The 12863-nt window shown below is 47.3% G+C and overlaps 1 protein-coding gene across 1 annotated transcript in view; it reads right to left on the bottom strand.

Moving 5' to 3' along the window:
• eys (eyes shut homolog) overlaps window positions 1-12863 on the bottom strand; it is a 185366-nt gene that overhangs the window by 7808 nt on the left and 164695 nt on the right. The window contains exons 39-42 of the mRNA XM_076286449.1: window positions 9583-9755; window positions 4294-4476; window positions 3103-3269; window positions 2109-2253 (exon numbers count right to left, since the gene is read on the bottom strand). Of these exons, the coding sequence (XP_076142564.1) occupies window positions 2109-2253; window positions 3103-3269; window positions 4294-4476; window positions 9583-9755 (668 nt within the window). The remainder of the gene's footprint in view (window positions 1-2108; window positions 2254-3102; window positions 3270-4293; window positions 4477-9582; window positions 9756-12863) is intronic.

The following is a 12863-nucleotide window of genomic DNA, read 5'->3' as shown; positions in this document are numbered from 1 at the left end:
GCTTTTATCTTGGCGGTTGATGGCTAATGACATGTATGCAAATCCAAATCTATGCAAATCAAATTATTGATCACACGGCTCGCTGTGTTTCTGTGAACCAAAGGGCCCACTGATGGGTTTTTGGTTCAGTGCCTCACACTGAGAACCTACATTAATTGAGAATAATGCTTTTTTTTATTCCCCCCCCCCACCCCCCCTTCTACATGACCTGACTTTGCACAAAGGCTCTGTGCCATGCCTGACTTCACCTCAAAAAATTTGGCACTGTAACCTTTTTCGAATTCTAATCCATCGCTTTTATGATTCCCTTTTTTATACTGAGGAAAAGGCAAAGACAGAAAAAAACATTCAACATGCACAAAAGAAAGAAAAAGCGTCTTCATTCCACATTTGTGGATGTATCAGGCTTGAAAACACAGGGGTGTCACTCGGCAAGGCCTATTGACTCTTTGCAATCAGACTAAACTCTCTCTCTCTCGCTCTCCCTTTCTCTCTCCCTTTTTCTTTCTCTTTCTCTCTCTCTCTCTCCTTTTGCCACATTAGTCATTCATGCACACAGCATATGGGGAAAATGTCAAGCTGGCCTATGAATATTCATGGAGCGATGGCTTGGACTACCTGCTCTCGACGCATAGAGGCAACCCTCCTGGAGCAGTGCGCCTACGCGCGCGCATACAGACACACAGCGTCAAAGCTGAGAGGCGGGGGGGGAAGAAGGGTCCGCGTGGGCGAAGAGTTGACGTCCCTTCCTTGCTTTTCTCCTTTTCGATTAAAGCGCAGAGGTGACTGAACGTGCGGCGGCTCACTTGGATTTGGGGAGATAATGGAGGACATGTCATCTGTGGTGAGCCGTCTGGCGCTGGGGACGGGCGAGGGACAGGCCAGGGGGTTGCCGCAGGTGAGGAGCAGGGGAGCGTCTGAGGTCAACGCTGGCGGGGGAAGGTAATTACACGTGCTAATGCGTACTTTCTTCTGGCACGCGCGGCGCGACCCGCCGAACAAATGATCAGTCACACAGCCGCAGATTCGCTGGAGTGGAGTGGCAGTGTGGTGGCCATTGATAACAGGCGGTAAAGTGCATTATCAGTTCTTTTGCCACCCGGTCGTCACAACAAGAGAGGCCTGGAGGGCGGCGGCAATCCGATTAGATCTCATTTTTTCCCGTTGGTTAATACCTCCCCTGCGGCGGCAGTGCTTGACAAGTGGGAGAGGCACGCTAGCGTTGTACCAGCACAAACCGCTGTGTGTTTATACGTCGAGTGCCGACAGTATTGTGGGCATTATTATCAAATGAGAGCTCGCACAGACAGATCTTAATCTGTTACATGGAAATCGCGAGTGATGATTACGTCTGCTGATGGCAAGCCCAGACGATTAGTCCCGCCATCAAATCGAAGCAGAATCGTGCACCCTTTTTCGACTTAAGCACCAAAACATTTCACGGCAATGAGCTCGGCCGATAATAGCCGTGGTGAGGCCGCCCGCGAAATTCTGATGCAATTCCGCATAGTTATCATCATTATGGGGCCGCGGCGTTGCTAATGGCGATGGGGCCGCGCATCAGGGGCTTCCCGGTGCTTGGCAGCCAGGTCACGTGACTGCCCAGAGGTCGTATCGTGCCGGGAAGAGGCGAGGGGGGGTGGTGGGGGCGGCGAGCACGAACGATGCTGATTATAACAAAAAGATGATCTGAATGGCGGCAGCCTTGTCTGGCTGACTTATGTGGAAGGGAAATCGATTTGCACGCGAAAGCTTTGCTTTACTGGGCCGGAGTGATTAAGGGGGCACGGGCACAATCAGCGCACAGTGCCGCCTGCTTTCACCCCCCGTGTGTTTGATTAAAGAGCCAGCCCAGAAATATGTGAGGCGAAAGGGAAATCCATTCCAGATGAGTCTAGACCGGGCCTCGGGTGCCACGCCTCGACATGGCAGATTATTCTTTTTATTTGTTCCTTTATCGACTTCACTTCCAGCTGGGTTTCTGTTGTGTCTGTGTGTGTGCGTGTGTGTGAGTGAGTGTGTTGCTAACAGACTTGAGAAAGTCTGGATGCATATGATTATATACTCCAAAAATAATGGTAGCCGATTCATCAGTGTTTAGCCCTTACCTTGGAAGCCATTCTGGAACCTGGCCCCCACTGGCAGCAGTTCTGGAGTGTACTCATTGTATCCTCCAACATAAAATTGACTGAAGGTGTTCAAGCCAGCCAGTTGCCCTGGAGAGGATGTTGTCTTGTTTTTTTGGCCGTCAACCTTAAACAGATATTGGCATTATTCAACACAAGCACTGACAAAGGGATTTAAGCCTCTGATGGATCATGAGGTGGAAAAACAACAATAATGGGACGGCAGAGAAGGGGCCTGGGAGAGGCTCTCTCCTCCCGGGGCGCCGACAGACGTCTGAGAGCTGTTCAATAAGCTGTTCACACTCCTTGCTTGTTTGTCTGTTTCTTTCTTTCTTTCTTTCCTTCCCCCTTTTTTTGTACCCTTCCAGAATAATCCTTGCGGAGTGGCGTGTGCGATGGATTTGTCATCACGGTGGCTCCTTTGAGCCTGTGTAGCACATCATGTTAGGCCATTCACCAAAGGAAGGTATGACTTGAGTAGTTTCCCATTTCATCTATCAGTAGAACTTCAAGTGCCAAGCTGGGTCCACTTGAGCCTAATAGAGGCTTTGAGCTCGCAACAGAATTGGTCTGGCTGTCATATGGTTTTAACGAAGCAAAGAAACAAGTTCAGTGACTTGCTCAGTAGCTGGATTTTGGGATTTTGTGCTCTGATGCTAATACTAAAAAATAATAATCTCATGAGACCTGATATTAGAGATATATAAAATATATAACATTAGATGACATTAGCTGCTCTATGAGGCCTAGTCTTTAGGCCTCTTAGATTAGAAATAGTCAGTGGAAACTAATACTCTGCAACTATGACCTTCTTATCCACTATTAAAAAGTCTCAAAAGTTTGATAGTTTACAGAGACATGTGCATACTGCATCATGCTGCAGCGCATAAATATGGCTGCTATGAAAGATGACGCTGATTAATGAGAGCACCATGCTGACAAAGTAAATAATGTCCACTTCAGAGCGGAGATTTACCTTGAGCCAGCCAGTCCGGAGGTATCTACCAAAGCGCACGGTGTGGATGGTGATTCGGGGGTTGAGCCGGTCACTGAGTACTGTCCCCACACCTGAGCCCAGGTTGAACTTGTGGACAACTCGGCCACTCCGCATGCCCAGCACCAGAAAGTCATCTCCATTTATACCTTTCAAAGAAAAAGCAAACACACACACACACAGGCACACACACACACACACACACAGGCACAGACACACAAACACACACAGACACAAGGGATTTCAAACGATGAAAACCATGGCAGAGTTAGTCACACGAGTTGATAAACGCGTCGTCCCGATAACATTACTCATGGCTCTCCTTCCGCTCGTCCGTCCTCCTGGCAAATGTAAAAATTAAACCGAGCTGATGACTCGACGACGGCAATTTATCAGACCAATTATCAGGTGAGTTTTGGGCGTTTTTCATCTTTCTTTATGATTTCATCCCGTTTGATTTTGTCCTCTACTGTACTGTACCACCCCCCCAGCCCCCCCCCCCCCCGCACACAATTGCTTCATTATTCATGCTGCTGTCTCCTTCTCCCAGCGCTGCGATGAATCACCCTAAATTGTAATCCCAGGAGGGGCCCCTCCCGACGAGCAGAGGGATGTGCGGCCGCGGTGGAGCTCAGCTCGGCACGGCGCTCTTATTCAGCTGTCTGTCTTTTGATTAAACAGCCGCGCTGCCAGTGACATGGCAGTTCAGCGCCACTATGGCCGACCTTAAAGACAAATGGAAGGATATGAGGGAGGAGAGACAAAAAAAAGACAGCAAAAGAAAAAAAGCAACACTCTAGTCTGAAAGCTTAATAGTGTTTTTAATATCTAATAAGATATCATTTTTTGTGTGCGCCTGATGCAGTTAGTATCCACTGTCATCTCTAATGAGCCGAACCACTTTTTCAAATAGTTTCCCTGGCATCCAACCACTTTGCGACGAGTTAAGAAATAGCGTCCAACTAATTAGTGTCTAGTTGCTGTCTCCTGGGAGACCAGAGGTTATGTAGGAGCCCTGCTCTCCAGATATCATTATCCACTTTATCCAAAACAATTTCAAAACCCACATTAGTTTCATTTTTTTATTTCCACTTCCGAGACTTTCCGGGGACATTTTTACCCTCCCTCCTGTCTGAGTGTGTGAGTGGCCTTCCAACGCTAGTTTCCTCTCACCTTGTCCTTTCTGACCGGAGTAGAGGATGAGGTTGTTCTTCATAGCCGAAATGTTGTTGGCAAAGGTGAGCTTGAGCTGGAACTCGTAGAAGAAGTTACTGCTGGGGATAGGAGAGTAGGCCATGAAGGAGGTGTATCCAAACTCGTCTATCCCACTGAATCGGGGACGGGTGATGTTGATGGCTTCACAGAGAGAGAGGGAGAGAGAGAGAGAGAGGCAGAGAAAGACTTCTTATTCAAGCATTCAGAGTATTCGGAAATGTTGACACTTGTGTTACACAGTGCATCGAAAGCAGTTTGGAGGAGAGATAGGCAATGAATGAACGAATGAATGGATGGATGACAGAATTAGTAAAGGTAAACCAATTATGCCGAGAATAAACTACACCTGAAATGCTGTCCTCAAGATGGCACCATTGACTAAAGCACGGTAAAACACAATAACCCTTCTCTCTCACACCCACCCGCCCTCTCCCTTCCACCCTCCCTCCCTTTCTCTCTGTCTCTCTCTCCTCTCTCTTTCTCACACACACATTATTAATATAAATTATCTAGTATAAAGGGTGATTTCCTGTTTTTTCTTTCTATGGTTACAGTATGCAAAGGGTTTTGTATTGGATAATGGCACAATAGAACATGTATGAGGGCAGCTAAATCATTCCGCCGCTTATTAATGCGGACCTCTCTGACATACTAACTCTCTAATTTTACACAAGAGCTTTTCACCCCGACAACCAGAACATCATGTAATCCTGTGATTTCTGGAAAATAAAGCGCGGGCCATTGTCCTGCACACGCTCCCGACTTAATTTCCCCGGTCGACTTGTCTTCAAGGGCTGTGTGGAATGGTTCCGTGCATTCGCAAAATAACTAATATTTTCTCCCAGCCTCCTCCTCAAAGACACCCACCCACCCATCAAAACCGCCCCCCCATCATCCGGCCGCCCCCACGGACTGTGGCTAAATACAGCACTTCTGAGCTCCGCACTCTGTGTTCTCTCTGTGCTTTCTTTCTCTCTTTCTCCTTTCTCTCTCTCTCTCTGTCTCTCTCTATCTCTCTCTCTCTCCACACTGTGGTTCAGTTTGCTCTCTGCTGAATTATTTATGCCTTTTGAAATCGGGGTGTTATTATTTAGTCGTGTTGTATTTGCTCAGTGCCTAATGAGCATGGGGGGAAGAAGTTGATGTGTGTGAATGTGCATGTGTGTGTGTGTGTGTGTGTGTGTGTGTGTGTGTGTGTGTGTGTGTGTGTGTGTGTGTGTGTGTGTGTGTGCATGGGGGGGGGTTGGCTGGTTTCGTGCGGTGCATGCGTGGTTCCCGTCTGCCAGGCGGGCTCCGTCAGAGCGGGGCGGTGGTGGCGGGTCCGCTGAGGACGCCTTGCTCCCTGCTCGCCGGCTGTGACGTCGGCCCCGACTGTTTGTGCTTCTGCTGCCGCTGCTGCACTGTTGTCATTACAGAGGACTCTCCGGCTCTAATGACTGGGCTGAGGTTACATACATACTATCTGAGTCAATTCCAAGGGAGGTGCAGGCGTGGGGGAGGGGAGGAGAGAAGGAGTGGGGAGGGGGAGGGTGTAGAGGAGAACATATCCAAACAGACCTTGGGAAAACAGCCTCTCATGTTGGCCTGCGATCATCCTACATATTTGTTTTGCAGGTTGAAGAGGATTAAGGGTACAGGATAAATCTTGAATTAAGACGTCGCCGCAAATCCCGTAATCTTTTTCATGTGAGAGATGTTGTAAATCGATTTGACAGAGGAAACCGCCGTCGTGTCGTAACTGTTACGACGACAGAGCAGCAAACCCACGCCTATTGAGAAGAAATATGTGAAATTCGAGGCATGTCATTTTGTCACAGGTGTGCTAAAACTACCACTAATGCACACAGCCCAAAAATTACTTTCATTATGCATAATCATGGGTGCGGGATCCCCACGTTCACAAAATGCACTCTTCAAAGCTGAAGCTGAAACACTGACTGAGTATTTCTGCTTGGGAGCAAAGTGCCCTTGAACAAAGTAGAAGATCCCCTTCTCAACCTGAAATCTCATTACTAGCTCAAATGGCAATGTATGCTGCTAATGGAAGCCACGGAATGCACTACCAAGAACGGATTCAATTGTAAACATCACACACCCACACGGCTGAAGGCAAACAGAAAGCTAAACATTACTGGCCGCTTAAAGACTACAAGAGTTTTATTAGCCTTAGCGAGTCATTCTGTCGGTTGGCACACAACTATTGAGCATCTTTTCAGTTGTTTGCCTGAGGCTCCGAACATTTCTGTTCAAGCTGCTATTTGTTCAGATAGTCAGTGCTGGAGCCAGTGAGTAAATGAAACGGCCTTACATCCAACTAACCCCCTCCCCCCACCCCTTCCCCAGCCCAACGTATGAAGGAGCCCTGTGGGCGATGTGTGGCCTCTACGGTTCCTGTTTTCTGTTAACAGACCGTTTTACCACCGATCAATACACAACAACCATCAGACTATTTCAACAACTGCCATCCGTCTGCGGTTGGGCAGAGACTGCTGTTGCAGTCGGGCACGCACAAGCTCGCCCCATCACCAAGCGTTACCGTCCTGAATTTTACATCAATTGTGCGTCGCGAACACTCCCTGACCGAGCTTGGGTGATATATTGACTAACTTATCAAGAGCCCTGGATTCTGCCCACTACGACTGGTGTGTGTGTGTGTGTGCACAAAAAAAGGGGGGAAAAAAGAGTCTCGGACATTATTTCCCCCACAATAGCCCCAAATGACATTTTAATCCACGGGCCAGTCTGACGCCAGGCGGTCTGATGAAATGAACAGAGCAGGAAGTATTATGCACTCCGCATGTTAGATTGTTGCCTGCGCTGTGCAGGCGGTGGAGGAATACCTGAACAGATGTGCTATTAGTCAGGATTGGGCTGAGTTGCACACAGCAGGGGAATAGGGTTATTTGGAAAAGCACCATTTATGCAAATGGAAGATTTTTTTTTGGAAGATGGGGGAGGGGGGGACTGTGACGAACACTTCTGCCATAACGTATGGTAATGTTACGGATAAAAACTCAGCACAAAAATGTGTTTCGAAATGACTCTATTTGATTAACTTTTAGCATTAGGAGAGGGCATACAAAGTCTATTCTTCTGTTGTTTTGGAGGTCTTTTCTTGCTGTGTTTTTGATACTTTGGTGGGAGGCGACACACATAGCCACCCCAGCATACATATTACAGGATTGCGACACACATAGCCACCCCAGCATACATATTACAGGATTGTGACACACATAGCCACCCCAGCATACATATTACAGGATTGCGACACACATAGCCACCCCAGCATACATATTACAGGATTGCGACACACATAGCCACCCCAGCATACATATTACAGGATTGCGACACACATAGCCACCCCAGCATACATATTACGGGATTGCGACACACATAGCCACCCCAACATACATATTACGGGATTGCGACACACATAGCCACCCCAGCATACATATTACAGGATTGCGACACACATAGCCACCCCAGCATACATATTACAGGATTGCGACACACATAGCCACCCCAGCATACATATTACAGGATTGCGACACACATAGCCACCCCAACATACATATTACAGGATTGCGACACACATAGCCACCCCAGCATACATATTACAGGATTGTGACACACATAGCCACCCCAGCATACATATTACAGGACTGCGTGTTGCCAGCGGAGTCCAAAGGAGCCAGACTGTTCATTATTTATCAATATATTTTCTAGCCTCCCATCTCTCTTCAGAGGGAGCGCCTAGAGAATACATTATGGCGTGACTCCTGTGTCCGGGCCCTTTGAGTCCACATGATAAAGGTGGCTCGCACGGCAGATGAAAAAGGTGCGCTAAATGACTGGTTAAAAACCTCTAATTAGCCTTCCCTCACTTTAAAGCAAAGTCAGCGAGAGACAACTAAAGCCAGAGAGCGCGAGATAGAGGGAGAGATGGAGAGATGAAAACAGAAAGAAAGGGAAAGACAGACAGAGAGAGAGCGAGAGAGAGAGGGAGAGGGAGAGAGAATGTTTACAGTAGAAGCCATTGGTTAAAACAGGGGCATTAAAGGAAGCTCTGAACATTTCAACTGCAAGCAAAAAAAAAAAAAAAAGTGAAAAGTGAGGTACGGAGGCCTGGTAGGTGATCAATATTGACTCTGATGTTATCTGATGTTATCGGGCTTTAAATTCAAATGTCAGCCACGCTCAGCGTGACACTGGGAGATTAGAGGACTCTATTTGGAGACGGGGCGTGCAATGGCTGACAGGCAGGGGGGTGGACGTGGGTGGGTGGGTATGTGTGTGTATGTGTGTGTGTGTGTGTGTGTGTGTGTGTGTGTGTGTGTGTGTGTGTGTGTGTGTGTGTGTGTGTGTGTGTGTGTGTGTGTGTGTGTGTAGGTGTGTGTATGTGTGTATGTGGCTGTGTGTGTGGGTGGATTGGAAGGGGGGTACATCTGGCCGGGGTGTCTTCACAGCGTGCCAAAACAGTCCTTCTCTTCCACAACTAATTAGATGACAGCAAAAAATAAAGGGGCGCATGGTGTGGTTTTGAACTTCTCATCTCTCATCTGTCTCTTTCTCTCTCTCTCTCTCTTTCTCTCTGTCTTTCTCCTACTGTTCAACTCTCATTTGGATTTAAACTGTGTTAATAATGGCTAGCTTGTTCTGAAGACCATGGCAGGACTGCAGCACCTCAGCAGAACAGAGGAGCTTTCTGAAGGTATTAGGATGAGCCATAAGGGTGATCAGCAGGGTATACAATAAGAGTGTTACATATCATTTCATCAGGTAGACTTCTGACGAGGTATAAGAGCTAGATAGACTTCACCAGCGCAAAAACTCACCACTCAAAGCCAGGATTAGATTGTCATTCTCCGACTGATAACCAAAGTGAAACATTTAGAGAAATAGAGATAAATAGAGAGAAAGTAGAGAGAAATAATGTTGGACAGAGAGAGAAAATAAAACCTTGTTCAAAAGAGATGTGCCACAAATGTTCTAGTTAGAACTGTATCGTATCCAATATCCCTTTGTTGAGGTTCTATTAGATGGAGACCACAGCATGAGAACCGTGGTCTCGTGGTCCGTGAAGGCTCTCGATGAGGGACTGGGGGTGGCATGAAAGGGTGAGATGAGGGACTGGGGGTGGCATGGAAGGGTGAGATGAGGGACTGGGGGTGGCATGGAAGAGTAAGATGAGGGGTGGTGGGTTTGTGGAGTGGTGATGGTGAGCGGCAGAGAGTTACCGGCACTTACCGTCCTCGCACAGTAGCCCGCGCCGGCCGTACGGGCACACGCACACAGCCTCGGTCCGCGACTGGGGGACGCAGGTGCCTCCGTGGGCACACGGGCTCTGGGTGCAGGCCGTGAACTGGCACAGCTTGCCCGAGAAGAGCGGCGGGCACACGCAGGCCCAGTCCTCCACGTCGCTGCGGGCACATAGGTGAGGAGAGGAAGAGCAAACACATAAACAAACAAACAAACACAGAGGAGGACACTGAGGAGACAGTCGTGCTTTTGGCCGTTGGCTCACGGACTTTAGGCATCCATATCACTCAGACATCCAGAGCGCTGCACACTGAATACACAAAGCTGAGGCCGCAGACAGGATGGAGACGCGAGAAACCAGCCTAAAACAGCATGGTGGAAAGTCACCCGTCTGCAGGCCTGAGTGTCACATAAGGCATATATGATCACTATTCAGGTTACATCAACTGCACAATCCTCCAAATCAAGGTCAGGCCATCTAAACAAACATATAGTGAAGGGCACCACTAGTCAATAGCATTTGGCGTCTGTAGATGGACTTGAATAACGAGTGTCAGCGGAGATAGTCGCTGGCATCACAGGGGCTCTTTAAGCAGAGTATAAACGGCAACATTTACTTCCTGCCTTCCCTTTCCTCCTTTTCCCCCCTGTTCTTTTCCTCTCTGGCCCAGACGCTGGGTGCTGATTGGAAGAGCTGGAGTATTAATGCATGCAGGATCCAGGAGAAACCCAGCAGAAATTCCGATCCATCCTTGCATTTCTATTCGTATTCTTGTGGTTTATCTCGAGCTGAGTAGAGGAGGGTGGGCCAGCATGATAAGTACTATTCAGAGGGGTGTGCATGGCTGTGTGTGTGTTTGTGTGTATGTATGTTTGTATGTATGTATATGTGGTGTGTGTTTGTGTGTGTGTGTTGTGGTGGGGGGGACTTCATAAGCGGCTGTAAGATGCACACATTTTTCAAAGGTATAATATCAGATACAGGAAGTACTGGGTTTCAAATCCATAAATTAATAATGTGCTTTGAACAGCTGCTCAGTGGGTATGCGTTGCGCTTCTCTAGAACTGGATTCTAGAAATGAAATATTTACAGACTGTCGCAGGACTTCAGCGATGCTGGTAATGACTGTCTTCACAGGCTGCGTGCTTGCGAGTCTGTATAAATGTGTGCATGTGTGTGTGTGTGTGTGTTTATGTGTGTGTGTTTGTGAGTGTGAGTTTAGGAGGGTTCAGCAGAAGAGCGCTCTTGTAGAATATGTTGAAATGTTTGCTTTACTTGTTTATTATTCTCCATGCTGAAAAATGGCCGATGAGAACTATTAATAAATAATGCTGGTACTGAGAGTAAAAGCACTTCACATGGACATAAACATTTCAACTGATTAATAAAACCCCTTGTGCATACCAAGTACAGTGAGTGAGAAATGCAGACGATCAACAGTGGCGGTCAAAACTGAAAAGAGATTCATCAAAAAAGAAAGGAGCATATGAAAAAAAGATGGCTAATTTCCTCACACAAGAGGTGTCAGACCCTGACCTGAATTGCAGCGGTTCTGTGCGAGAAGCCGTTAGCACCCTCCCCAGGGAGGGAGCAAGTGGTTTGTCACTGCCTTTAGGACGGTAGGGGGTAATGACATAGCAGGCTATGAGATTAGCGGCCTGTATTATGCACTACATGCAAACACATTTGTTTCCATGACTGATTGCACTTCAGCGAACGCACTTACTGGCTTGGAAGTGGATATTCAGAGTGGGGGTGAGGAGAGGGGAAAAATACAAAAACAAAAACGACAACAACAAATAAAGAGAGCTTGTGTCTTCTCTGTTGCTTCCACCAAGCACACGGCTATCTGAGCACAAAAGCAGATGAGACCTAAAAAGAACACTTTAACAACACCTGACATAAATAAATAAAAAAAACATAATAAAGGGGAAAGGGAGGGAAAAAAAGCAACCATTAGCAGGCTCTGACCTCAATCTTGACCTTTGATATGCCATGTCAACTATAACACAGTGCAAGCTGTCATGGCTGAAAGCCAAGGACGGAATCAAAAACAGCTAACTCTGTGTGCGTGTGGCCTTGCACATGTAACACTCCCCCGTTGAAAATTCAAGATTTCAGATTTTCAGGACAGGAGAAAATGTGCCAAAGAAACCCAAAGAAGAGAAGACAGTCTAGCACTAACCTCCACATCTGAGCCTCTGCTCTGGGGCCTGAGTGTGGAGGTGGGCAGTCTCTGGTGCACAGGTCGCATCTAAACTGGGTCAAACGCTGTTGACGATGTATGTATTTCAGGGGGTGGAATAAATGACCTGTCACAAGCACTGCCCACACACTCCTTCACAAATATACACTTATTATCATAACTAACGTGATAACAGAGAATAGGTGGTGGTGGCTGGGCTTAGTTTTGCTAAGCGGATCTCAGTGCAATGACATTTTTGAATAATTATACTGATAATAAGAAGAAGAGGGAGAAGATAGAGAGAGATGGAGTTTAGTGGACAAAGAGTCAGGAAGGAAAGAAGGAAGGAAGGCCACAGACTGATGATACTGGCAGTGACCACTTGTCTTTCAGTTTTGCTCAAGCCAATCAGAGAATTATTAGCAGGCAGAGTCCCTCCACTGGGCATCCAGGAGGCCTTCAACTGTAGCGTACCCGCTGTGAATGGCACTTTCATTTTCAGGTCAGGAGGGAAAAAGCCGAGCACTATTGAAATCCAACCTCTACAACACAAACGATAAGCTTCTATTCACATGGACCTAACCGCTGGAGTTTACAGTTTACTTACATATGTGGCAGCGACATACAGAATTGTACGTAATCAAAGTGCTTTTCTATGACCAGAGCTGCTATTGGCACAAATGTTCCAAAGATTAGCTTGACATGCACCCAGGTTTACATTGCTGCCAGGTAAACAAAATGGAGGTGAATAACATTAATTTGTGGACTTGAAAAAAGGTGAGTTTTCAGAGGTGCACTGATGGCACTGAAATTGCCTTGAAAAACAATCTGCCTTTGGCAGCAACAAACCAGTAAATGAAAGAAACCACCACCCAGTGAAAGTCTGTTGCATTATGGTCATGGCCATCTTTTATCCACACCTCTATCCCCACCACCGCCACCGCCAAGAAACAGGTTTTTTTGTGCTGCGCTGCTCATGTTAACATCGCAGTAGGGGGCTTTAAAGTGTCACCTTTTTTGACGCCAATGGCATTTGTGGTTCGCTTGACCTGGGAGAGGCCGTGCGCATCTACGCACAGCCAA

Source organism: Alosa pseudoharengus, unplaced genomic scaffold (genome assembly GCF_046254945.1).
Source record: "Alosa pseudoharengus isolate Yale_2024_CS ecotype anadromous, Long Island Sound unplaced genomic scaffold, YU_APseudo_1.1 YU_APseudo_1.1_scf_15, whole genome shotgun sequence".
NCBI classification, from domain to species: Eukaryota; Metazoa; Chordata; class Actinopteri; order Clupeiformes; family Clupeidae; genus Alosa; species Alosa pseudoharengus.
The sequence above is the reverse complement of the archived record's forward strand: the minus strand, read 5'-3'. Positions and strand labels throughout refer to the sequence as shown.